The sequence below is a fragment of the Carcharodon carcharias genome, chromosome 9 (assembly GCF_017639515.1).
Source record: "Carcharodon carcharias isolate sCarCar2 chromosome 9, sCarCar2.pri, whole genome shotgun sequence".
Lineage (NCBI taxonomy): Eukaryota > Metazoa > Chordata > Chondrichthyes > Lamniformes > Lamnidae > Carcharodon > Carcharodon carcharias.
Genome location: NC_054475.1, coordinates 26,522,701 through 26,548,318, shown reverse-complemented (window position 1 = coordinate 26,548,318; position 25,618 = coordinate 26,522,701). Strand labels below are relative to the sequence as shown.

Below are 25,618 nucleotides of genomic sequence, written 5' to 3'. Positions count from 1 at the left end.
TGATAGGACAATGCCAATAGCTGGCTCTGGATTTCCGGAATTTAGATTTTTAGAAATGGTTCACCAAGTTGGGCTGGTTCACTCGGAGCATTTTCTAAGCGATCTATTTGTCGTTTTCAAGCAAACGAAAGGAATTAGTATGGAAGCAGATCTAGACAAACTATCCAGTTTAGTGACAATTTAAATACTGGCAAAAAGAGTTTAAGAATTACAAAATAAAGAATAAGTAGTGAAGTCAGGTGGAACTTTTTTCCCCACTCTGACTAATAAAGTTGAGGGATAAATAAGCAAGGAAAGCCACTTGAACCAAGCATTGTAAATGGCTTCAACAAATAACTTGCTGTTTTTCCAGAGAGGAAGATATGTCAGGGTATGAAGAGCATGTGAGCTGGCAGGGTTAATAAACATCAAAAAAGATGAACGGGTTGGGGCTAACTGTCTTTTCTTTCCATAAAAATTCTTGTGCCTTCTTAGGAAACAAATGCATTCACATCAAAAAATAAAGTGTCAACATATTTTTATTTAAAGTGGTCTTCCATGCTTTCTCATTAATCTAATTCAGAAAGGCACTGTCTAGTGTAAAATTAACCAATACATGCCAGAAGATATTAGGTTTGATGCCTGGTCTGTGCTGAGTTAACTAATCATTTGACCTTAGCAAAAGTAGGAAATCAATTGCCTTAGTTAACCTTAGTGACCTGGGGCAAAGTTCAAAGTATCCAATCCTGAGTGCTATCCAGTGAGCTGCAAGAGTTTGGATAAAGCAGAACCGTGAAGGTGATTTAAACCGTATCTACACATTGGAAGCTGGGTGGCTGGACATTAAAAATCATTCATATTATTTACTCTCTCTCCAACAAATAAGATCCTATTATCCATGATTTTGGCACAAGCTTCTGAAATGGTGGCTGTGCCACCTGTCCAAAGCTGGTGGGGTCCTCACCAATGTAAAATTTTGTTGCTGTATGTAGCCAGTTTTATCAATGTGCGGTACTTTTTAAGTTTTGTTGCAAGGCCACACAGTATTTAACATGGAACAAGACCTGTGCGGTGCCCTGCAGGCTGCTATACAGCCCCTGGCTGCGTAGCTTAGCAGAAACAATGGTCCTTCTTGATATATGCACATAGGGAACCAATGATGTCATTGATTGCCATTTTATTATTCTTCAGAAAGAAGAGGCCACCGCTACTTTCCCATTAGGTAAAGAGGATGATCTGGGGTCAGAAGATAAGGCAGGTATTTTTTAATCTTTCCTTGTGAGGCCAGCAAGAACAGGAATGTTCTGAGTCCTACAAGAGAAGTTTAGGATGCCCCTGAGCAATATGTCCCCCATTCCCCACTTTTATCACACAAGACCCCTTCCCCACGCCTACCTGCATGTAAGCGTGCACCTGTGCGTTTCCCAGTTTTCCACATGGCAACAACCCCTTCCTGTTCAAGCAGGAAGCGAACTGGCAGCAGGTTACTGAGACCCATGATTGGGTGAAGTCACTCCCCCCCAGAGTTAAAATTGGGGCCTTATCCAGGATTCCAGATTATATTGTATAAGTAGATGAAGGGAAAGGGTTTGAAGTGTATAGAAACAAGTTGGGTGAATGCACCTAGAACTATTTGCTTGTGTAGTGCATCAGCACTAACAAGAACTGTTTGGACAGAATGGTCTCTTTCCATAGTTCAGTGTAAATGAATCAATGCATACATTAGGCAAGACCGAGATCTTGCTTGGCTATAACGCCTCTGGGGCCAAAATGTCTGCCAGGATTCATTGCTGGACATAAGAATCACTGTATAGGCAATGTCTTAGAAGGCAGGTAGCCATGGAATCAAAACCCAATGCAAGGTAGTGCCTGCAATTGAGAGAAAGCGAGGAGACTAAAGTAACCTTCCCTGAAGTAAGTTAACATTCCTTGTCACCGAATCAACACATCAAGAAATTAAGCATACCTGACTCATGATTTTTGTCCGAATGGATGGAAGATCAAAGGCCAGGACCTTTAGATTGGCGAGTGGGGGGCAGGGCCCATTCGCCGACACATAAAATGATGTGGGATGATGTCGGGAGTATTTCCTGACGTCACCCCGCGTCATTTCAATTTTCAAGTTGGTGGGGGCGCAGCTGAATCAGCTGTGTGCCCCCCGACCTGTCAACGGTCTATTAATGCCATTTAAAAAGTAATTGAGATAATTAATGGACCTGCTCGTCCAAGCTTAAGGTTGGAGGGCAGGCCGGGAGCCCTGGCGGGCTTCAGAAAAAGCATGAAACCTCATCCATGGGTGGGATGGGGTTTCGTGAGGGTTTTTTAAATTTTAATAAATGTATGCTTTAAAGTGATAGACATGTCCCAACTCATGTGATAGTGTCACATGAGGGACATGTCAGGGAAATTTATTTTTGCCCCTTCACCATTTTTAAATTAGGCGCCGATCGCCCTGAGGCAGCACTTAGCCTCAGGGAGATGAGTGCTCTATTTTGTGCGCACGCGTGGAAAAGCGCACTCTCGGCTCAGGGAAATCCACCCCCATCCCCTCACCGCACAGGGAGTGCATAGCGGTTCCTGGTAGATGCCACGTTAGGCGGGCCTTAATTGGCCGGCCCACGTAAAATGGCAGCGTGCGCCCAATCGGGGGCGCCAATCAGAGGCGCACCCACCCACGCCCACTCTTGCACTTACCCCCCAACGGGGGAAAATTCTTCCCACAGGCTAGGGGAATGGGGGCGTGTGTAAAATCTCCCATTATGAGCTCCCGGCAGAAACAACTCTGTCCTTGGTGTAACAGAACAAGAAAATCTCCTGAAAATACAATTTAGCATTTCTCCCACTGTTACCTACGTAACAATTTTTGAACTGTTTGTCTTGTTTTGCTGTATGGCAAATACCACATGATTGTGACATTTCTGATTTCAATAAAGCCAAGAAAGGATTTCTATTCCCTCCCCCCTCACACTTCGTATCACAGGTAGCATAATATTACAGGAGGGTACAGTATTCTATCATCAACACTGAAGACTATGTTACTTCAGATAGTAGATCCATCAAGACTGTAGTAAACATGTGTGAGTAGTAGGCAGTCACCAGCCTCAAATCCACAATCGCCTCATTGGTTTCAAGCACTATACCACTCAATAACTCCTTATTCTGACAATGATTAATAGCTACTGCCAGACAGATTATCTTTTCCTGGAGCCATCATTCATTAATGTCACAATTATCACAAAACAATGGCACCAGGGGAAACAAAAAAGATAAGGTCTATGAAGAGAAACGCTACATTATCATATTAGGCTAAAGCTGCCCATTGCATTCTTTCCCGTATCCTACCTAGAAGTGTATGCTCACTAGATTTATTTTGAAGAGAAATTGCTAACCATTTTATGCATAAAAACACCAAAATTCTGCACTCGCAATGAGAGTGGGGGTGATTTAAAATCCACCCTGCTGTGGCTACACAGTTAAAATAATTTCCAAAAACTTACTGCCCCATTTTTGCTCAATTCCTGCGCTCCACCTGCTGCCAGTGTGGACCCATTTTGTATGGGCGGCCAAGACGCCTGCCTGACGCAGGCAGCAGCCTCATTAATGATGTCATTAGGACCCCGATGGAATCTTAAGTGTCAGGTGAGTCGGCAGCCAGACCACTCAGTGAGACCTGGTCTGTAGGAACAAGGGGATAAGGCAAGTGCTATACCTAATTTTGAGAGGTTCACAGAAGCAGGAGTGGCTTCTGCTGTCCTGCCTCCCAAGTCCCATCCAATTTCTTTCCATCACATGGTTGACCTGAAATCTCAGAGGCAGGAATGCTACCCATTGCACCAGAAGATCCCTTATCTTTATCTATGGAGTCTTTTTTAAAAGAAATCACCATTGTCAGCTTCAGGGAATCAATCAGGTCTCCTTTATTACTCGGAATGATGACTTTCCCTGTCCCGTTTCATCATATCCTAAGTGGAACCATCGAAGACAGAAGAGACAAGACTTCAGAATGATCCATGAGTCAACTCTGAGGTGCCTGGCCCCCAGAAAGTCAGACTTCTATTAGGGATCCTATACGCTTAGCAGTAATATAATTTTCTTTGTTTAGAGTCCCAGTAGGGTGCACGGTTGAATACACAGACCAAATAAATCCCTGATTTTATGCTATGATATCAAATCTCAACTGATCGGGATAGGCACACAACAAATGATCTCACTGATCCTGAATCAGGAAGGGGGAAATGTAAAGGAGGTTTCTAATTCCTGATCGCTATATTAGAAATGCACATGTGTCGATGTCAGGTGACAGGAAGGGTCAAGTCCCTTGGTGATCGCCCCCTCCCCCCACCATTGAATACGATGCTGGCAATCACTATCGATGGCTATACACAAAGAATTTCTTATTTCAGTTACATACCAGTGAACAGCTAGCGTAACTGGAACCACATATCAGCATGAGCTGGACAGGTACTTAACGTCGAGGAACTGAGGGAGTAACGGACAAAAACCAGGGGTGTGGAAATAAACTCAATGGTCTTTCAAAAAGCCAGTACAGATACAATGGGCTGAATGGCCTCCTTCTGTGCTATAGGTCTTTACAATGCTGCGATGAGTGAGTGCAATCAGCAGAATGGAGCAATGAGAAAATAGGGGAGGAAGTGATTCTGTATTTCAGTGCACATTCTGTAAACAAGTCCACTAAAATTGTGGGCATAAAAGTGGCATTGCTATGTGCGGATGGTTCAAACGCAAAACTAGTATGTTATTGGGGCAATCATGAAATTTGATTTTTTTAAAAAGTGTCTAATACCTATATTAGAACTATTTAGATGTATAAAGTTTAAAATGTAAACAATTTGCCTCATCATCTGCAGTATAACGGTCTGGCACATACAGGGTTAACATGGGACTGAGTACAGTACCCCCTAGATACCGATGTAAGAGAACACATGACCCACACCGAAAGGTGGGTGTAGTGTTAGACAGAGCCACGTGTAGTAGCAAGCATAGAGACAGCTCAGAGTTTGGACCTTTACTATACCTATGTATATACTTTCTTGTAATTAATAAATACTTACTGTTGAACTACCCAAGCCTACAAATATCTTCATAAGACCTTCTGAACTATGCCCAAAGTCTTTCAACATCACCTATTCTTGAAAAAACATAAACACTGCTGTTAACTGGAGTCTGACGTCTCTTACCATGGAAACAAGAAATTATTAAACTGACCTTATCTTCTTCTTCAGCTGGTTGGAAGATCAGCAATGCATGATAATAATCTACATTCCAGAGTACTTAAGAAAGTGGCCCTAGAAACAGTGGATGCATTGGTGGTCATCTTCCGAGATTCTATAGATTCTGGAACAGTTCCTATAGATTGGAGGGTATCTAACGTAACCCCATTATTTAAAAAGGGACTAGAGAGAAAACAGGGAATTATAGACCAGTCAGCCTGACACCAGTAGTGGGGAAAATTCTAGAGTCCATTATAAAATATTTAATAGCTGAGCACTTGAAAAACAATGCCAAAATCGGACAGAGTCAGCATGGGTTTATGAAAGGGAAATCGTGCTTGACAAATCTACTGGAATTTTTTGAGGATGTAGCTTGTCGAGTTGATGAGGGGGAGCCAGTGGATGTGGTTTATTTGGACTTTCAGAAGGCTTTCGACAAAGTCCCACATAAGAGATTAGTGTGTAAAATTAAAGCGCATGGGATTGGGGGTAGTGTATTGAGATGGATAGAAAACTGGTTGGCAGACAGGAAACAAAGAGTAGGAATAAACGGGTCTTTTTCCAAATGGCAGGCAGTGACTGATAGGGTACCACAGGGATCGGTGCTGGGATCCCAGCCATTTGCAATATATATTAATGATTTAGTTGAGGGAATTAAATGTAATATCTCCAAATTTGCAGATGACACAAAGCTGGGTGAAAGGGTGAGCTGTGAGGAGGATGCAGAGATGGTTCAGTATGATTTGGACAAGCTGAGTGAATGGGCAAATGCATGGCAGATGCAGTACAATGTGATAAATGTGAGGTTATCCACTTCGGTAGCAAAAGCAGGAAGGCAGATTATTATCTGAATGGCTATAAATTGAGAGAGGGGAATGTGCAATGAGACCTGGGTGTCCTTGTACACCAGTCGCTGTAGGTAAGTATGCAGGTGCAGCAGGTGGTAAAGAAGGCAAAGGGAATGTTGGCCTACATAGCCAGAGGATTCGAGTACAGGAGTAGGGATGTCTTGCTGCAATTATACAAGGCCTTGGTGAGACCACACCTGGAATATTATGTGCAGTTCTGGTCTCCTTATCTGAGGAAGGATGTTCTTGCTATAGATGGAGTGCAGCGAAGGTTTACCAGACTGATTTGTGGGATTGTGGGACAGACATATGAGGAGAGATTGAGTTGGTTAGGATTATATTCACTGGAGTTCAGAAGAATGAGGGGGGGGTCTCATTGAAACCTATAAAATTCTAACAGGACTACACTGGGTAGTTGCAGGAAGGATGTTCCCGATGGTGGGGGAGTCCAGGACCAGGGGGTCACAGTCTGAGGATACGGGGTAGACTAATTTAGGACTGAGATGAGGAGAAATTCCTTCACCCAGAGAATAGTGAGCCTGTGAAATTCACTACCACAGAAAGTAGTTGAGGACATAACATTGTATGTTTTCAAGAAGGAGTTAGATATAGCTCTTGGGGCGAAAGGGATCAATGGATATGGGGAGAAAGCGGAAGCAGGCTACTTAGCTGGATGATCAGCCATAATTATAACGAATGGCGAAGCAGGTTCAAAGAGCCAAATGACCTACTCCTGCTCCTATTTTCTATGTTTCTATGCTTCTGTGCTGAGAGTTGTAATCTGATCATGGTTCCAAGTCTTGTTCGTGTAATTTGATCACAAGAACCAGCATGCAGCACAAGTTGTAAAAGGTAAAAATAATTATTTGATAACAATATTCCAAAGCTGACACCTTTATATATTCTATATTAACACACATATATTTCTATTCTTCCTTCACTTACAGGACTTCACTCTCCCTTGACAATTATTATACGCTGCCCCACTATACACTGTACCAATCCCTCGTTTATTTCTAAATTTTTAGAAGTTAGAGACAAATTATCCGCAGGTGTTTAAGAGTTTGTATCCTCAGGTCTTGTTCTGGAAGCATGCCACTATTTGCTATCATATTAGAGAATTATTACGTATAGGCTTGCTGCTGTTACTGACTTCTTGGATACTGTGCTAAGTCTTCATAAATGAGCTGGGTTAAAATAGAGTGCAACATCACACAAACATTGTAACACTGCTCACAACCAAACACAGCTGGCTTCTTTTTAAACTTAAGAAACCAACATGAAAGGTCATGGTGAGTGTTTTAGTTAGAACGCTGCCAAGTTGAGAAAAATAACACAAGATGAGGTATGTAGGAAACAGTAATTACATGATGCCAAACTTATGTTTTAAGAGTTGGGATGGAGGAAGAAAAATAAAGGAATCCTACAGTGATTGGGATTTGAAAGTCTGGCAAAGGATGAGTTACAGTGAATGTTTGTCTCAATGCAGTGGACTTGTCAGGAGCAAAAACAGGAAGGTCGAATTAGGAGGATCAGGAAGAGGAAATTTCAGAGGAGCACTTACCATGGTAGCATTAAAAAAGTAAAGAAAGCCAGGAATGGTTAAAAGGAAGAACGCTGGGAGCTACAGGTGGCAAAATTGCTACTGGAAAAATAGGGGTTAATAAATGAAAGCCAGCACCAATTTGCTAATTGTGTTTGACTAACTTCACTGAGTTCTTTTGATGAAGTAATGGAGAAGGTTGATGAGGGCACTGTGTTTGATGTTGTGGAAATAGGCTTGTTAGCAAAATTGTAGCCTTTGGAACTAAAGGGGCGCTGACAGTCTGCGTATAAAATTGCTAAGAGACAAAAATCAGAAAATGATTGTTTTGCAGATTTGAGGAAGTGTTCAACGCCACCACTGGCTAGGGAAGGGGAGGAAGGGTGTGCCTGGGAGGTGCAGTGGTGGTGATGGTGGTGTTGGGACCATTGATCTTTTTGATATTTGTTGATGACCTGGGCTAATTGAAGGCCTCATTCTAAGAGCCAGCACAGCAGATGCAATGGACCGAATGTCCATCTTCTATGTTATATCATTCACTGTAACTAATTACTTCCATTGACTTCATTGGAAAGGAAATTTAGGTGAGTTGACACCATCCCCCAAGGTTAAAATTATGCCCGTGAGACCAAGAATATTGATAACTGCTGAAGGACTGAGTGGACACATCATAAGTAAAAGGTGGTTAGATTTGCCATAGAAATAAATTTACTGTGGCCTCAAATTTATGCTTAGTGTAGTTTTAGCTTTGACAGTAACCTATTCTAAACTTAAGTAGGTTACCTACTCATTAAAACAATGCTGCATGGAAATAACTAAGCTTGTATCTTATTATATGGATGATATATGCAAATTAAAAATATTAATATATATTTTTAATTCTTGTAAACACTCAGCCAGCTCAGTCAGCAGATGGGAGGGAGGAAGACCATGTTAACATTTCTGGTTTATGACCCTTCATTCTGCTTTTACCCCTATTTTGCTCCAACTGCAGATGCTGCCTGACTTGCATGTATTTCCAACATTTTTGATTTTTATTTCAGGCTTTCAGAATCTGTAGTATTTTTCATTTTGTTTTAGGTTTCTTGTCCTGCACAATGGAATGTTGAATTATATGTATTGTCACATGTTAAGCAAGCTAAAATACCTAAATATCAAGTTTCTCAATTTTCTCACTGACATACTCAGAGAATTAAAACAAGCTTCTGCTTGCAGCTTACAGAGTTCACATAACTTTAAACATGACAAGAAACTTTTTGAGGCCATTATTGCAAATTATTAAGTTTTAAATTTAAGTTAGGTTAAATTAAAAATTAAATTTAAAATCAAAACCTGAAATCAAACAAGATGACATCATAACCTTGGAAGCTGTCCATGGTAAGTGCCATGACTGCACTGCTGGCCATACAATCCAATCTTCTGAATTATAAACAGTGATCAGTAAACTGGAGTTTCTCTTAAAAATTAGCTGAATTGACAGCTACCCATTCCATTATATTTGTCAGGTTTGTTTAGTAAATGGCGGTTTGCCTCGGGTAACTTTCCAGCAAGAAATTGAGTGGAATTTTTAACATAAAAACTGTAATATATCCGAGTATCAATCAGCACTCTAATGCTTCAAGATTTTATCTATTCAGCCCGGATGTGTTTTATGTTTAAAATATACAATGTTTCTCACATAAAATCATGTTCAGGTTTCAAAGGGTAGTTTCTCAAAGTTCCACCAGACATTTCTAACCAATTAGCGATAAGCCTGGAGTCACTGAAAGCCAGTTTGGCTAAGAAATATGTTTGGCTCTTGGATGAGAAATTGATTAAAATGGTTATTTGCGTCAGTTTTGAGACAATGGAGGGATCTTTTGCACATTCCAGAGATGTCAAAGTGTCTCACTTTCATAAGTTAGTTCAGCCATTCTGCCTTGCAATACAAGGTGGGCCCATCTTAAAGAACAACGTTATCGTAACTTGGATGCAACGAGGAGCAATAGAAAAGAGTCAAGTCCTGCTGTGAAAACTTTCTTCTGTTCATTCATTTTACATACAAAATAAACCAGTTTGTAAGTTTGCAATTAGCCTCACCTCACCCCACCCAAGTGTTCTTTAGTCCGCACTCCTAAAAATAGGAGAAATGCATGTCAGGTGTATTTGCAAGATCAGTGTATCCAATACACAAGTTATTTTAATTTTATGGGCCCTGGGTCCAATATCGTTGAATCAGACTGCAGGTTCATCACTTGTAACAACCAGACATGTAAATGGAAGAAAAACGGTGGAGGAAAATTACTCTGAAAAACTGCAGAGAGAATTCTCTGTCTCCTCACATGGTATCCCTGTTGCCTCAATTTGCATTCTATTATTGCAGTTTTGAACAATGGATTGAAGACTAAATAAAGCTGGATCACCACATTCGTAGGAATCTTACGGTTGTCCCACCAATCATGGCCAAAAGATGAAACAATCCTTGTAATAAGACAATATACCACCAATATTTAACATTTATAAGGGGGAAAGTTTTGAATGTTTAATCACAAATGCTGGCTTCCTCATTGGACACCCTCTTCTGTGCTGATTCGGAGGTTGAGTTGCTTTGCATTACAGAGCTTAAGTTGATCCACTTGCACTGAATGTAATGCGTATGAGTTTTCATAAGGCTTCGGTTGTTTGAGGCTGAGCATTACAGACCAGAAAATTCCTAAGTTGTGTGTGGAGTTAACTTGCCTGAGCCTAGGTGGCAGTAGGGGTTCTGCAACTGGCTTCAGAGCCAGGGAGAGGAACAAAATTAGGTCAGGAAGGGCTTCATTCCTGATCAAAGACCTTTGCTGGAAGCTATAGGTGTTACGTGAGGCCACAATGTCCCCAAAATTGAAATAGTCTATCAAAACCTACTCTCTAAGTTCCCGATGAAGAATGACCACTCAGATGAGGTATTGGATGGCAACCAGTATCTGCAGACCAGTAACCCAGTAAGGAATCATTATCTTTGGGATGAGATAAGGGGAGGAATATTAATAGGAAAGACAGGAAAGCACAAACACAAGCCAGACTTCTTTAATATTTTCCTGAAGTCTATTTGGCTGATTGTTTGCGATGGAATTATACGTTTGGCAAATTTATTGTAAAAGATGATTTAAAAACCTCTTTCATCTGTACAGAGCATACTAATAGCTTTAAGAAACAGAAGATATCGGAACAGCAGTAGGCCATACAGCCCCCAAGCCTGTTCCAAAACTCAATAAAACCATGGCTGATCGGCTGCATCAACTCCTCTTTACTGATCTATCCCATATCCTTTGATTCTCTTACAGTTTTTGTACTTCAAGAATAATCTGTGTTAACCTAGTGAGAAGAGTAAAGTAGTGTTAGGGAAAAAAAAATTTCTCCTATCAAACCTCTTTAGTTTTTTTTTGTTTTTAGAATAAGTATTGGTAAAAGGAAAAACGTAGAACTGCCTTAGCAAATTAAATATTGTGCTGCAAGAACCTCTTCTAATTATGCTCAAGATATCCAATGGCAGCTAATGGGTAATGAGCCAACATAATGATTTTTTTTTTAAAAAAAGAGGTTGTCATGCAAACAAATACTTTAGTGTTAACTATTAAGAGTAAAGACTTGATTTTAAGCTAGTAAGTTCTCATTCAGTTTTAAAAGCAAAATACTGCAGATGCTGGAAATATGAAATAAAAACAAAAAGTGCTGGAGATACTCAGCAGGTCTGGCAGCATCTGGGAAAGAAACAGAGTTAATGGGCAGAATTTTGCCCTTGGTGGGCGGGCAGCCGAACTTCACTGCCGAAACGGGGCCCGCCGCCATTTTGAGTGGGCAGGCCAATTAAGGCCCACCCAGCGACCTGCCCGACAGGAATTTAAGTTTTCAGGAAGGCGGGCACACAGCGAAATCAGCTGTCCACCTGCCAACCTGTCAATGGCCAATTAAGGCCATTGACAGGCTAACTAAGATTGTTAAAGACCCTTCCTCCTGACGTCATCCCGCGTCATTTTCCCCTTGGCAACCGGGCCCCGCCCCCAAATCGCCGACGGAAAAATTCTGGCCAATGTTTCAGGTCTGTGACCTATCATTTTCTGTATTTCTTTTTTACTCAGCTATTGCATTCGCATGTTATTATCGCATTGGACAGATATCAGCAAAGTGGGTACTTAACGACTTTAGATTAAACATGATGTGACCTAAAATGTTATAGTTAAAATTGTACTGAACAGAAATAAATACTGGCAGGTAAATGACAACTAACTCCATCAGTGAATTTGTTACGTTATAGCAAAGGCATCATAACTTCCACTACTGGCACAACACAGCTGCAAGATACAATGCAACAATTTGTTTAATAGGTGGATATCTATTTACCGAATCAGGCAGCAGACGATATTTTGTGAATCACGACAGTTTTATTGTTAAACTATAATTCAGAACAAATACCAATTTCCACTCCACCCTTCTGGATCCTCTCCCTTTCCAGAAGCTAACTAACTTCTGGGGGAAAATCCCAATTCTTAAGTACAGGCTTCAATGAGAGTAACCTGCTCTCAATTCACTCTGAAGCTTGTCCTGGTTTATTCTTAAAGGGACCTACATTTCAAACATTGTCACCATTTACCAAGGCTTCTTCAGCAGCTTCTTCACCTACCAAAACCACCTAGAAGGACAGGGGCATGCAAATGTGGACTCCATTGCCTGCAAGTTTCCCTCCAAGTCACACACCATCCTGTCTTGGAAATATATCATCGATGCTTCACCGTCACTGGGTCAAAATCCTGGAACTCCTAACCTAACAGAACTGTGGAAGCACCTGAACTACACAGATGACAGCAGTTCCAACAAGGAGGCTCATCACCACCTTCTCAAGGACAATTAGGAAAGGGCAATAAATGCTGGCCTTACCATTGATGCTAACCTCCTCATCCTTCAGGTACCTAAAAGGGTGTTGTTGACCATGGACTTCCATTGGATTGGTCTATGATTATGCTTGGCAAAGTACTGCATTGGGTTGTCAGTGTCTCCTGCAATATGGCTGACCAAGAAACTCTCGTTCTCTTACTGCCTGCCATCTAGGCTATTGGAAGGACTTGGAAGGATAATCGGCCTGATGGTCATGTTATAAACGAACCTTCCCTGCCATCAAGTCCTGAAACAGGACTTGAACCCAGAGCTTCTGGCTCAGAGGTAGGGGCGCTACCACTGCACCTCAAGACCTCCTGTCATTGATGCTCACATGCCGAGAATAAATTTTTTAAAAGTTGTGAAGATTTCACATGAAGCAAACTGATTTCCATTCAAACAGAATTTGTTTTCACATGTTCCAGTAACCTGGCTGATCCAAGCTTACCTGTGTAGTCTTCATTGCACTCACAGGTATATCCTCCTTCTCTACTTCGACAAATCCCATTGTTTCCACAGGGGTTTGAGTAACAGAGGTCAATTTCTGTTTCACAGTAGTCTCCAGTAAACCCTGCTGGGCACCTACACCTCAAACCATTTATCGGATGGATGGGACGAAACAAAATTGTATCCGAGGTGATGAACGGGGCGGAGCTATCAAACTTCAACACAGACACACACTTCATGTAATTCTCACAAGGTTCCCGGAGGCAAATGTTGTCATCAAATGGGAGCACCCTTTGTGTGGAGATGGCTGTCAGAAGAGTGCGGTTGAGGTAAATCTGCTCCTGTAAGTCCTCAGAAGAGAAAAATTGATTTTGGGCTCCACCAGGTAACAAGACAGACAGACTGACATTAAGGATAGTGGCCCTTACGTCTGTGTCATTTTGTATGTTGAATATCACAATGTCCTCTTTCATTGCCGATAATACGGTGGCCACTCCTTCAACAAACAAAGATAGGAGCGGAGAGAGAAACTTCTCTTGGGACATGTTCTCCAGACGTAAGGTAATGCTGTTGCTCAACATTTCATCAGTGACAATAGTGACCTGCAGCGTACACTGGGCTGTAACACTGTGAATGCCATCTGAAAAAAAGGACAAAAAGCCATATTAGATAGGGCACCTGCTATAATATACAAGCCCTTATAATCCTCTGAACAATATAGCTCATAAATGTCTATATTACACCATTGTATAAACACTTAGCCCTTTTATATCAAATTCCTCTTAGCCCCCCTTTTTAAAGGAAGCATAAATTCAATTGAAATAAGTGCTTTTAGCCATCCTTTGAAAGTGAAGACGACAAGAACTGGGTAGGATGTATTAAATATTCATAACCATCTCAAGCTAACTTACAACTTACTTAGATATTTAATTTTGTTGAAGTCTATGGCCTAAATACCAATATAGATTGCCAAAACATACTATTTTGTGTCAATTATCTCAACTTCATAAAAAATGATTAGAAATAGTTTTGCCCCTGAAATGAACCCCTGAATAATACCCCGGACATTTTCACGAAAGGCCAGGATTTAGAAAACAAAATGATTAAGTAATCATTGTTTTCATGTGCAATAACATTACTTTTACATTCACCTGTACACTTTATTTAGTACAGACCAATTCCAATTTAGATCCACATATTGGTCTGCAATCTATTCTTCTTCTGCTACTTTTTTCATAGTCATAGAAGTACCAACATATTTTTGGACATACCTCAGCATTTGATTCTCAAGTCACAAAAATAAGAAAAATCTTAATTACAATGAATCTCTTAACATTGTCTTGCCATAGATATAGGTATTGCATGTGATTTACCTATTATTCAGACAGAAGTGTGAAATGGCACATAACTCAAAAATTAATTGGCATAAGGAAGTTATGAAAGCTTCTCTATTACTCTCTGACCAACAGAGGATGCTTTATTTTACACTGTATCCTAAGAAAGCAGAACTGAATGAACATTTTAGAATGTAAATTCTAAAATAATATTAATTCATTTGAGCATCAGCTGCTTAGTTTTATGATGGTTGATAAATGCACTTGATCAGCATGGTATCCGTATCCACAAAGCAGAGGTCTTGCAATAGATCCCTGGTTTGTGCTGAGCTACCTGATTTCAATTGGGCTGCAATATAACTGAGCTCAAAGCCTTGACCTGTGGGAAAGAAACCTGTCTGACCGTTCCACTCTTATGCTTTTCGTTTCACTGTAAAAACTTTGGAAAAAAGTTGCATCTTGCTGATTGAGGTGCCACTAGTTTTTAATGACATACTAAGTTCAGAATTACAGTTACACAACCTCGCTGGCCCTGAAAGAGTAATTTTATATTTGCTGAAAGCAAATGTCTCCATTGTAAGAAATGCCACTCATTTTTAATATAATTTTTTTTAAAGTTTAGTCACCTTTGCAGTCCAAAATTTGAGTACTGCTGCAAAAAAAAGCAAACTGTCAAGGCTTTCAAATCTTGCGCTTATCAAGACAGATGCAAGAATGCCAAATTTCAAGGGGAGCAATTTATGCTGCATGAGAAAAGTGTGCTGATTGATTGCAGTTGCATTTGTCTAGATATTGTGCCTTTTTTGAATTAAACAGAAGTATAGTGGACAATAGCTCTCTCGTGCATTCTCCATGGCAACATCTCAACCAGAGCTGACTTGCCAGCCAATCAACACCCTTTTCTCACACAGTATAAATTGCTCCCCTTAAAATTTGGCATTTGTCCTGATGAGTGCAAGACAAAAAACTTTGCAGCATATCTCTTTTTTAAAGTTTATTTATGAAGATTTAGCTTCTACCTCGATCGCATGTGTATATCCTGATCAATTATTTCAACATCTCTAAAAACTAAAATTAAAAGTGAAGGGATTTTGTGGTTTTACTCCTTGGTTTGCTGTCTGTGAGAATCCTTCAACATGACTGGTTGCTTACCCTGCTTAATGACATCACTGTCCCTGGATGCCTGGAGATCCCTTGATTTGGTGCCAGATACAAACTGACTTCAGGAAAAGGGAAGTCCATACCACTGAGATCGCTCGATCTTTGTGGACAGCTTTACTTTGAAGTCAATGACTAGTGCCATCACTTCTTGCTGACCACAAATTCCTGGCTTTGTTCTCTACTAAGCACCATATTAGCCTCATGTGATTGTCCAATGAGGCAAAACTCTCCTATCGTGAGATCTATGCAAATTCACTAATAGATATTCTGGTTAACCAGGATCACAAACATGAAGTGGCATCCAACATCAGGATATAATCATTTTCAAAACAAAACTGAGAGTACATTAATGAAATTTTCTGTCAAGCAATCCTTCCAATCAAATATTTGGAAAGTGTACTAATATGGAAATAAATGCCGTAATTGTGGTTAACAACACTGTCATATAAAAAAAAATTTCCAATGTTGCTCTGGCACAGTTGAAATACTCAATGCCTTACACAACAAGGATTGCTAACGCTGTTGCAAGTTTAGCCTGGTCCTTGTGTATTGTATTCAAACTCTTTATCTTTTTTCATCTTCAAGATAAAAGTCAGTTTTATAAACCTTACTAGGCTTGGCAATTAACTAGCTTCAGAATGTATCAGAGTATGTGAAAAATGAGGACATATTCGAATTTTATTTGCTCGGAGGTGAAATATCACTTCCAGAGACTTTGAAAACATTAACAGTGAAGAAAACCTTAAAAACAAGAAATAAATCTGCCACTCGCTGTGCCAGCTCTGCAAATTCCCAGTTCAACATCACTGGCGACTCTCTGGAACTCAACTCTCTGGTTACACCTACTTTACTATTGAAGAGTCAGCAAATAATTATGGATGTCAGCAGGCTGTCAGCAGATTGTCATCCAATTCCTCAAAGATATGTCAAGGGCAGGAATCAGTCCTGGTAAAGGACCATCTCTGCTGGGATTCTTAGTTTCGATTGCAAATTGTGTATTGTGACAAATTCTGCCTGGCAGCAGAAGCACATAATGAATGCGTCATCAGCATTCCCCTAAAGGATTTTTTCTGGGGAGAACAGAACACGGTGTTTTGAAAACTGAAAGTCCAATAACCTCACAGTAAAATGACAAGTCCATGAAAGAAAATGGAGACTTGACTCCAGCTGAAAAGAGGAAATGATCATTGGAAAAGGTTTTCAAAAACAATTTATTTATTAAAGTTTTCCAGGAATACAATCACAACAAAACATAAGCACGCACAAAAGGTAAACAACCTCACAAATCCAAGCAGGGAAGTTATCAAAACTTTTAAGAATTGCAGCCATGTTGTAAACATTTAAAAGGTCGATCAAGATATCCCTGGAATCCCTGAAGAACGCTGGAGAAATAAAGAGTATTGCAGAGCACAGCAAGTAAAGGAAAAGATACAGGAGACAAAAAGAAAGATCGGAAAGAAAAATAGAACAACCACCAAACAAAATGAGGAGAGCAGAATCCCATCATCACAAGAAAAAGGAGAGGCAACTGAAACCAGGAGGAAAAAAATGGAACTTTTTGAGGTGGGGGAGGGATTCAGGGTAGATCTTCACTGTAACTGGAGGAACAAAATGAATGGAAAGCCTGTGCAAAAGAAGCACAAAACAGACAATATGTGCTTCTACCAAAGGAAAACTACATCTAAACAAATTAGGACATCGCTCTGCAGTGCAAAGAAAGAGCAACATCCCCACCATGATAATCACCAAGCTGAGGTAGAAAGAAGCCTGATGCCAAAAGACTGGACTGAATGATTTGCAGAGATCAACCAGGCTTCCTACACTGCAGTCCAATGGGATTTCCTCAAGAAGCCCCAGCTTCAAGGTGAAGTTGACTTGCGTTCAACCAAAAGTTCTATGATCGCCTTAACTCCTTTCTCAATGAGAGAATATTCTTGGACCAAGGACATGTCTATAAAGTGTCACACTAACCTTCTCTCATTCCTTCCAGCATACGTCTGAAATGAATTTGGCAATTTTGTAGGTGGGCTAGTGGATGGTAAATTGTGTATGGAATAGCTAGATGTCTCTCACATTAGTGATTACAGTTGAGATGTTTCCAGGCATATGATACACAAGTGAAGCTAGAAGGCCTAACATAAATGCCATTCACAAACAAAAGCCATAAAAGAAAGAACTTACATTTACATTGCACCTTTTTTGATCTCAGGTCATCCTAAAGGGTTTTACAGTCAATTAATTACTTTGGAAGTATAGTTATTATTGTAATGTGGAGACTAGGGTGGCATAGTGGTATTGTCACTGGACTGGTAATCCAGAGACCCAGGGTAAGGCTCTGGGGGTCCCGGTTCAAATCCTACCACAGAATGTGGTGGAATTTGAATTCAATTAAAACATCTGGAATTAAAAGTCCGATGATGACTATGAAACCATTGATGATTGTCATAAAAACTTCTGGTTCCCTAATGTCCTTTAGGGAAGGAAATCTGCTGTCCTTATCTGGTCTGGTCTACATATGACTCTTTAAAAAATGGGCAATTAGGGATGGGTAATAAATGTTAGCCTAGACATTGATGCCCGCATCCCATGAACGAATATAAAAAAAGTGGCAACCAATTTGCACACAGCAAGGTCCCAAAAACAGCAATCAAATAAATGGAGAACTCCCTTGTTCTTCATAATGTCATGAGATCTTTAACGTCAACCCGAGAGGGCAGACAAGACAACTATTTTGGTCGGCATTGTTACGAGTGGGTAGTTTCAGAAAAGTTTTCAGAAACTGCTAGTAAACTCTTGGATTTTGATACACTGTGTGAAGAGTAATTAAACCATGCTTTGCTTTCACATCTTATTATACAGAAACAGAAGCTCAATTAAAGAAAACAAAACCAACAGGCAGTAGTGTTAGACAATTGTTTGACAACCGAAATAGCGTAATTGCTATAATTTGAAAATGTGAATCATGTCAACTGCATTTGTGCAATTTCTCGAGTAAAAAACAAAAGTCGAATTTAATCCCTGGGGACTGACGTGGGCACTACAAATTGTTATGACCTGTCCCCGGACAAGGTTTCCCCAATTTGTTATTGTCCTGGGCGAAGTATCCCAAATTGTTATGCTCCTGGGTGAGACGGGATGAACTGGCTCCCTTTCTTTATTCAATACCCTCGGTTGGTAGCAACGAGGTTAATTTAAAAAGGATCCCTTCCCCTTTGGATACCTTTGCCCAGTCCAAATGTATTTATGTTTTAAAAGGAGCTAATTTAACCAGGCTTGAGTCAAAGAAAGAGTGAGTTTATTAGCTACTAAATGCGAGAAAAAATAATAAAAATGCAACACACATACACACAGATTACAAATACACAGATTAGAAATGAGAAATTGAGTCCAAAACTAAAAGTTAAAAAGATATACAAATCAATCCTTTGGCTTGTCCATGAAGAGTAGATGGTGAAATGTTGCGCTTGTTAAGTTTGGGTGATTCCGATTGACTTTGGCAGTTGAGCAGTTGGTTTGGAGATTCTTGGTTCTGCAGGCTAGCTGAAAAGAGTTGTATCGTTTCCTTTTCAACTGTGGCTTTGTTGACTTGTGACTTGCTTCCAGCAGTCAAGAGAGACAACATTTTTTCAAACCTGCAAGCGCAGGGATGCCCAGTTGGTGTTCTTCAGCTGTGACCTTCAAAGCACACACACATCAGAACAGAACACCAGACTAGCACACACAATTAGGGTTGTAGTTGGCATTTTAAACCCCTTTCCTTATGTATTCCTGGAAGGAAAAAACAAGCATGTATTTCACCCAGATCTGTTTTCTTTTCAACTCAGTTCATGTTCACAGTCTGGAATATAATTCAACAGGTGCTGGTTTCGGCTGAGGTGGTAATCATTTTCCATTATCTCCACAACCCTAGAAGATTGCAGTTCAGTTTGCATTGTATCCTTTCCTTTGAAGTGCCTCTGTCTGAAGTAGGCATGTCACACCTTTTAGGTGGGGCCTTCATTTCTCTCTTAATTACTTGGTCAAGTAATCTACATAGGAAAGTTCCAGCAAGTGGTTACCTTACAGTCTCAGCCAGCTTTTGCTTGTATGTCCTTTTTAAAAAAAAACACGTTTTACTTAAAAGTTCAATATGTTCATAAGTAATATGAGAATAGGATCCATGGCCATGACAAAATGGTCAATGGGGAATAACCATATGAGGAAGGAAGTAGCTCGGAATCTTATTGGTTGCTACCCAGTAGCCTCTACTGGCCTGTGAGAATGTGTGACTGGTTGAAGCTATGGCAGATGGAGTTCAGTGTGGCTCGAAGAGGGATAAATTAGACTATTTAACATGCTGAAAATCTAAGTACACTAGAGAAGCCATGAGATTTGGGAGTCCAAGCACACAATCACTTAAAATTAGTAGGCAAGTGAAACAAACAATCACAAATCTAGCAGAACATGGGCTTTTATTTCAAGGGGTCTGGATTATAAAGAGGAGGAAGTTATTTTTCAGCTATATGGAGTGTTGGCCAGACCCCATCAGGAAGTGTGCATTCAATTCTGTGCACCAAACATCTGGAAGGACATATTGGTCTTGAGCGGGCACAGTGCAGACTCAGCAGAATGATTGGGTCCTGGAGAGTTAAATTATAAGGGCAGCTTGCATGAACATTGCTTTTATTCGCTTAAGTATAGAAGAATGAGAGACAATTTGATCAAGGTGTTGAAAATGATAAAACAATTCAGAGGGTGTGTACCCAGAATTGTAATCAATTCATTTTCCTGTGCTTATTCCTTGATTTATTAACATTGCAGTTATAGAGAAATAATTTCCATTATGAGAATGATCTAATTGCTAGTCTGGAAACATGGCTGCAGGCTGACCAAGACTGGGGACTGAATATTCAAGAGTATTTGACATTTAGGAAGAACAGGCAGAAAGGAAAAGGAGGCGGCATTGCACTGATAATAAGGGATGAGATCAGTATATTAGTAAGCAAGGATCTCAGATCAGAAGAACAAAATGTGGAATCTGTTTGGGTGGAGCAAAGAATTGGCAAGGGGCAGCAAACACTGGTAGTTGTTTATAGGCCACCAAGCAGTAGTGGTAATATGGGTCATGGTATTAAATCAGGAGATTAGAGAAGCACGTAGTAAGGATAATGGAGTAATCATGGGTGACTTCAATTTGCATATAGTCTAGGTGAACCTAGTGAGCACTAATGCTGTGGAGGATGAATTTCTGGATTGTAAGGGGTGGTTTTCTAGAGCAGTATGTTGAGGAACCAAATAGAGAACAGGCTATTTTAGATCTAATATTATGTGACAAAGAAGAGCTAATTAATAATCATGTTGTAAAAGAACCTTTAGGGATGAGTGACCATAATATAATGGAATTTTACATTATGTTTGAAAGTGAGGTAGCTCAATCTGAAGCCAAGGCATTACAACACTGGCATCTACCCGGCTATGTGGAAAATTGCCCAGGTATGTCCTGTACACAAAAAGCAGGACAAATCCAACCCTGCCAATTAACGCCCCATCAGTCTACTCTCCATCATCAGTAAAGTAATGGAAGGGGTCATCAACAGTGCTATCAAATGGCACTTGCTTAGCAATAACCTGCACACTGATGCCTGATTTGGGTTCACCAAGACCACTCAGCTCCTGACCTCATTACATCCCTGGTTCAAACATGGACAAAAGAGCTGAACTCCCGAGTTGAGGTGAGAGTGACCGCCCTTGACATCAAGGTCACATTTGACCAAGTGGGGCATCAAGGAGCCGTAGCAAAACTGGAGTCAATGGGAATCGGGGGAAAACTCTCCACTGGTTGGAGTCATACCAGCACAAAGGAAAACGGTTGTGGCTATTGGAGGTCAGTCATCTCAGCTCCAGGGCATCACTGCAGAAGCTCCTCAGAGTAATGTCCTCGGCCCAACCAACTTCAGCTGCTTCATCAATGACCTTTCTTCCATCAAAAGGTCAAAAATGGGGATCTTTGCTGATGATTGCACAATGTTCAGCACCATTTGCAACTCCTCAGATACTGAAGCAGTCCATGTCCAAATGCAGCAAGATCTGGACAATATCCAGGCTTGGGCTGACAAGTGGCAAGTAACATTCGCGCCACACAAGTGTCAGGCAATGACCATCTCCAACAAGAGAGAATCTAACTATTGCCCCTTGATGTTCAATGGCATTACCATCATTGAATCCCTCACTATCAACGTCCTGGGGGTTACTATTGACCAGAAACTAAACTGGACTAGCCGTATAAGTACTGTGGCTCCAAGAGCAGGTCAAAGGCTAGGAATTCTGTGATGAATAACTCACCTCCTTACTCCCCAAAGCCTGTCCACCATCTACAAGGCACAAGTCAGGAGTGTGATGGAATACTCTCCACTTGCCTGGACGAGTGCAGTTCCCACAACACTCAAGAAGCTTGACATCATTCAGGACAAAGCAGGCGGCTTGACTGGCATGAAATCCACAAACATTCAATCCCTCCACCACTGGCGCACAGTGGCAGCGGTGTGTACCATCTACAAGATGCACTGCAGGAATTCACCAAGGCTCCTTAGACAGTACCTTCCAAACCCATGACCACTACCATTTAGAAAGGCAAGTGCTGAAGATAGATGGGAACACCACCACCTGGAAGTTCCCCTCCCAGTCACTCACCATCCTGACTTGGAAATATATCGCCGTTCCTTCACTGTCACTGGGTCAAAATCCTGGAATTCCCTCCCTAACAGCACAGTGGGCGTACCTACACAACATGGACTGCAGCTGTTCGAGAAGGCAGCTCACCACCACCTTCTCATGGGAAAAGAGGGATGGGCAATAAATGCTGGCCCAGCCAGCGAAGCCCACATACTGTGATTTTTTTTTTAAATTTGAACAATGAAAATTATGAAGGTATGAGGAGCAAATTGGCTGAGGTGTATTGGGAAAATACATTAAAAGGTATGATAGTACATATTATATAGTTTACATCAACCATACATTCCCTCAAGGCACAAAAACCCAAAGAAAGTCAGTCAACCATGGCTAAGAAAGGAAGTTAAGGATTGTATAAGATTAAAAGAAAAGGCCTATAGATTTGTCAGAAATAATAGTAAACCTGAGGATTGGGAAGATTTTAGAATACAGCAAAGGAGGACCAAGAAACTGATAAAGAAAGAGAGAATAGAATATGAATGTAAACTAGCAAAAACAAAAATGGACTGTGAAAGCTTCTATAGGTAAATAAAAAGGAAAAGTTTGGCTAAGACAAATTTGGGTCCATTACAGGCAGTCAGGAGAATTGATAATGGGGAACAGAGAAATGGCAGAAAAGCTAAATGATTACTTTGTGTCGGTCTTCAAGGAAGATACAAGAAATTTCACAGAATTCCCAGATATCAAAGGGACTAAGGAGAATGAGGAATTGAAGGAAATTATTAGCAAGAACGTTGTATTGGAGAAATTAATGGAAATGAAGGTTGATAAGTCCCCAAGGCCTGATATTCTGCATCCCAGAGTGTTGAAAGAGGATGAGATATATGGAGATAGTGTATGCATTGGTGATCATCTTCCAAAATTCTATAGATACTGGAATGGTTCCGGCAGATTGGAAAGTAGGAAATGTCATTGCACTATTTAAGGGAGGCAGAGAGAAAAACGGGGAACTACAAACCTGTTAGCCTTACATCAGTAGCAGGGAAAACGCTAGAGTCAGGATGTGATAAATGGACACTTGGGTAATAATGATCTGATTGGGCATAGTCAACATAGAGCATGAATGGGAAATCAAGTTTGATGAACCTGTTGGAGTTTTTTTGAGGATGTTATGAACAGAGTTGATAAAGGGGAGTCAGTGGACGTGGTATACTTGGATTTTCAGAAAGCTTTTGATAAAGTCTCCCATAGGAGGTTGGTTAGCAAAATTAAAGCACGTGGGATAGGAGGTAATATACTGGCATGGATTAAGGATTGGCTAACAGGCAGAAAACAGAGTAGGAATAAATGGGTTATTCTCGTATTGGCAAGCTGTGACTAATAGGGTACTGCAAGGATCAGTACTTGGGTTCCAGCTGTTCACAATATATATCAATGATTTGAATGTGGAGCCCAATTTAATATTTCCAAGTTTGCAGATGACCCCAGGCTAGATGGGAATGAATGTGTGTTGTGCAGAAGTTTTGGTCCCCTTACCTTAGGAAGGATATTATTGCCATAGGGAGACTGCAATGAAAGTTCCTCAGACTTGTTCCTGGGACGGCAGGGCTGTCCTATGGAGAGAGATTGGGGAAACCGGGCCTGTATTCTCTAGATTTTTGAAAAATGAGAGGTGATGTCATTGAAACCTGCAAAATACTTAAAGTGATAGACTGGGTAGATGCAGGTAAGATGTTTCCCCTGGCTGGGGAACCTAGAACCAGGGGACACAATTTAAAAATATGGGGGAAACCAATTAGGATCAAGATGTGGGAATTTTTTTTTTAACTCAGAAGGGATGTGAATCTTTGGAATTCTATACCCCAGAGGGCTGTGAAAGCTCAGTCATAAGTATGTTTAAAGTAGAGATTGACAGCTTTCTAAATACCAATTACATAAAAGGATATGGGATAATGTGGGAAAAAGGCATTGAAGTGGATGATCAGCCATGATTGTATTGAATGGTGGGGCATGCTCAATGGGCTGAATGGCCTATTCCTGCTCCTATTTTCCCTAATGGTGGGGGGGGGGGGGGGTGCAGCCCTGAAACCTACCACTTTTCAGCACAGTGTGTTAAAGTTCAATGTGTATTATGCCATCTTGTCATAGTTATTTCATTTAATTATGTCCTATATTACTAATGGTTATTTATGATTCCCATCAATGCGAAATTCTACATCCACAGCAAAGCGGAATTCAGAGGACTTAAAATACAAGTATAATTCAAAACAGATTCAGATTTACACGTTTGTTTCAAAAAGGGATGCTTTTGTTAATTTATCCATTCTGTATATTTCCCAAATTATTCTGGAATCATCCGAAAATAGTAGTACAAGTTATTAAATACTCAACAAAGATGTGTTAGTTTATTTATCATAGCCTAATTCTTAATTGATCACTTGAGGTGTATGACAATTATCTGGCCATGAAGATCCAAGTACGTTGTTTTATTGATAAAGCTTATGTTGAAGAAGAGTTCTCATGATGGATATCAATATAAAATATTAACCTAATGTCAAATGTTGCTGATGGATCAACATGTCAATGTAATAGCTGTACTGTTTTTTTATTACAGATTTCTAGCATTTAATGATTGATTTTCAATTTTACTGAAGACAAATGCTTGGGAGTTAAGGGAGAAATAAAATAATTGAATTGATACTATAAGAACATCTCTTAACTGAAGGAACACAGCCCTCAAGCTGAATTTGTTAAATACAGGATGGAGTTGCTAATTACTGTTGCTGAGAGAAAAATGTCAGTAAACACTAGAATAACATGTTTTTTCAAGTAAGGATCAACAAACATCCCAAAAAAATCAAAGCAGACCTCCAAAGTGCAGGACAGAAACAAGGCAAAGGAAGATTACAGAACATGGTAAGTGTCAACAGGCACGCTTGCACGAAGAGTTGCAACTGACTGATCTTAAACAAACTCCCAATTTGTCACTGTGGCTCTCATCACCCAAATACTTGCAAGGTGAGGGAGTCACACAAACAGACATTATCCCCATCTTAAAATTGACTTTTTCAAACTATGCCTTTTGGCTTTCCCTCTCCCCTCTTCCCTAAACATCCTAACTAGTGTTCGTCTCCACCAACACCTTCGTCACCAAACCATCAGCACAAAGATATAAATGCACGCTACTATTTTAATTTATCAATACACACCTAACTTTTCCGTCCACATTTCTGGACGGAGCCTTCAGGAAATAAACAATATTTGCTACCTTAGTGCTCTTTTGCTTTGCAGATAATGCTGGAGTTGTGAGAAAGCATCATTTCACAATTTCACACCGTCTTAACTTCACTTTCTTACTAAAGAACTGAGTGTAAAAATGCTCCGTTTTACAATACAATTTAATCTTCTTCACATTCTCTTCTTTAGGCACCACTGAATTACTTGATAGTTCAATTAAGTAATACAATGATTTTACTTACTCAAACAGGCCAAGTGGATTTTAATCTACTTTTAGTGCCTATGAGCTCCCAAAAG

At 40.3% G+C, this 25,618-nt stretch overlaps 1 protein-coding gene across 1 annotated transcript in view; it reads right to left on the bottom strand.

Moving 5' to 3' along the window:
- LOC121282394 (cadherin EGF LAG seven-pass G-type receptor 2-like) overlaps positions 1-25,618 on the bottom strand; it is a 324,339-nt gene that overhangs the window by 213,394 nt on the left and 85,327 nt on the right. The window contains exon 2 of the mRNA XM_041196114.1: positions 12,943-13,581. Within this exon, the coding sequence (XP_041052048.1) occupies positions 12,943-13,581 (639 nt within the window). The remainder of the gene's footprint in view (positions 1-12,942; positions 13,582-25,618) is intronic.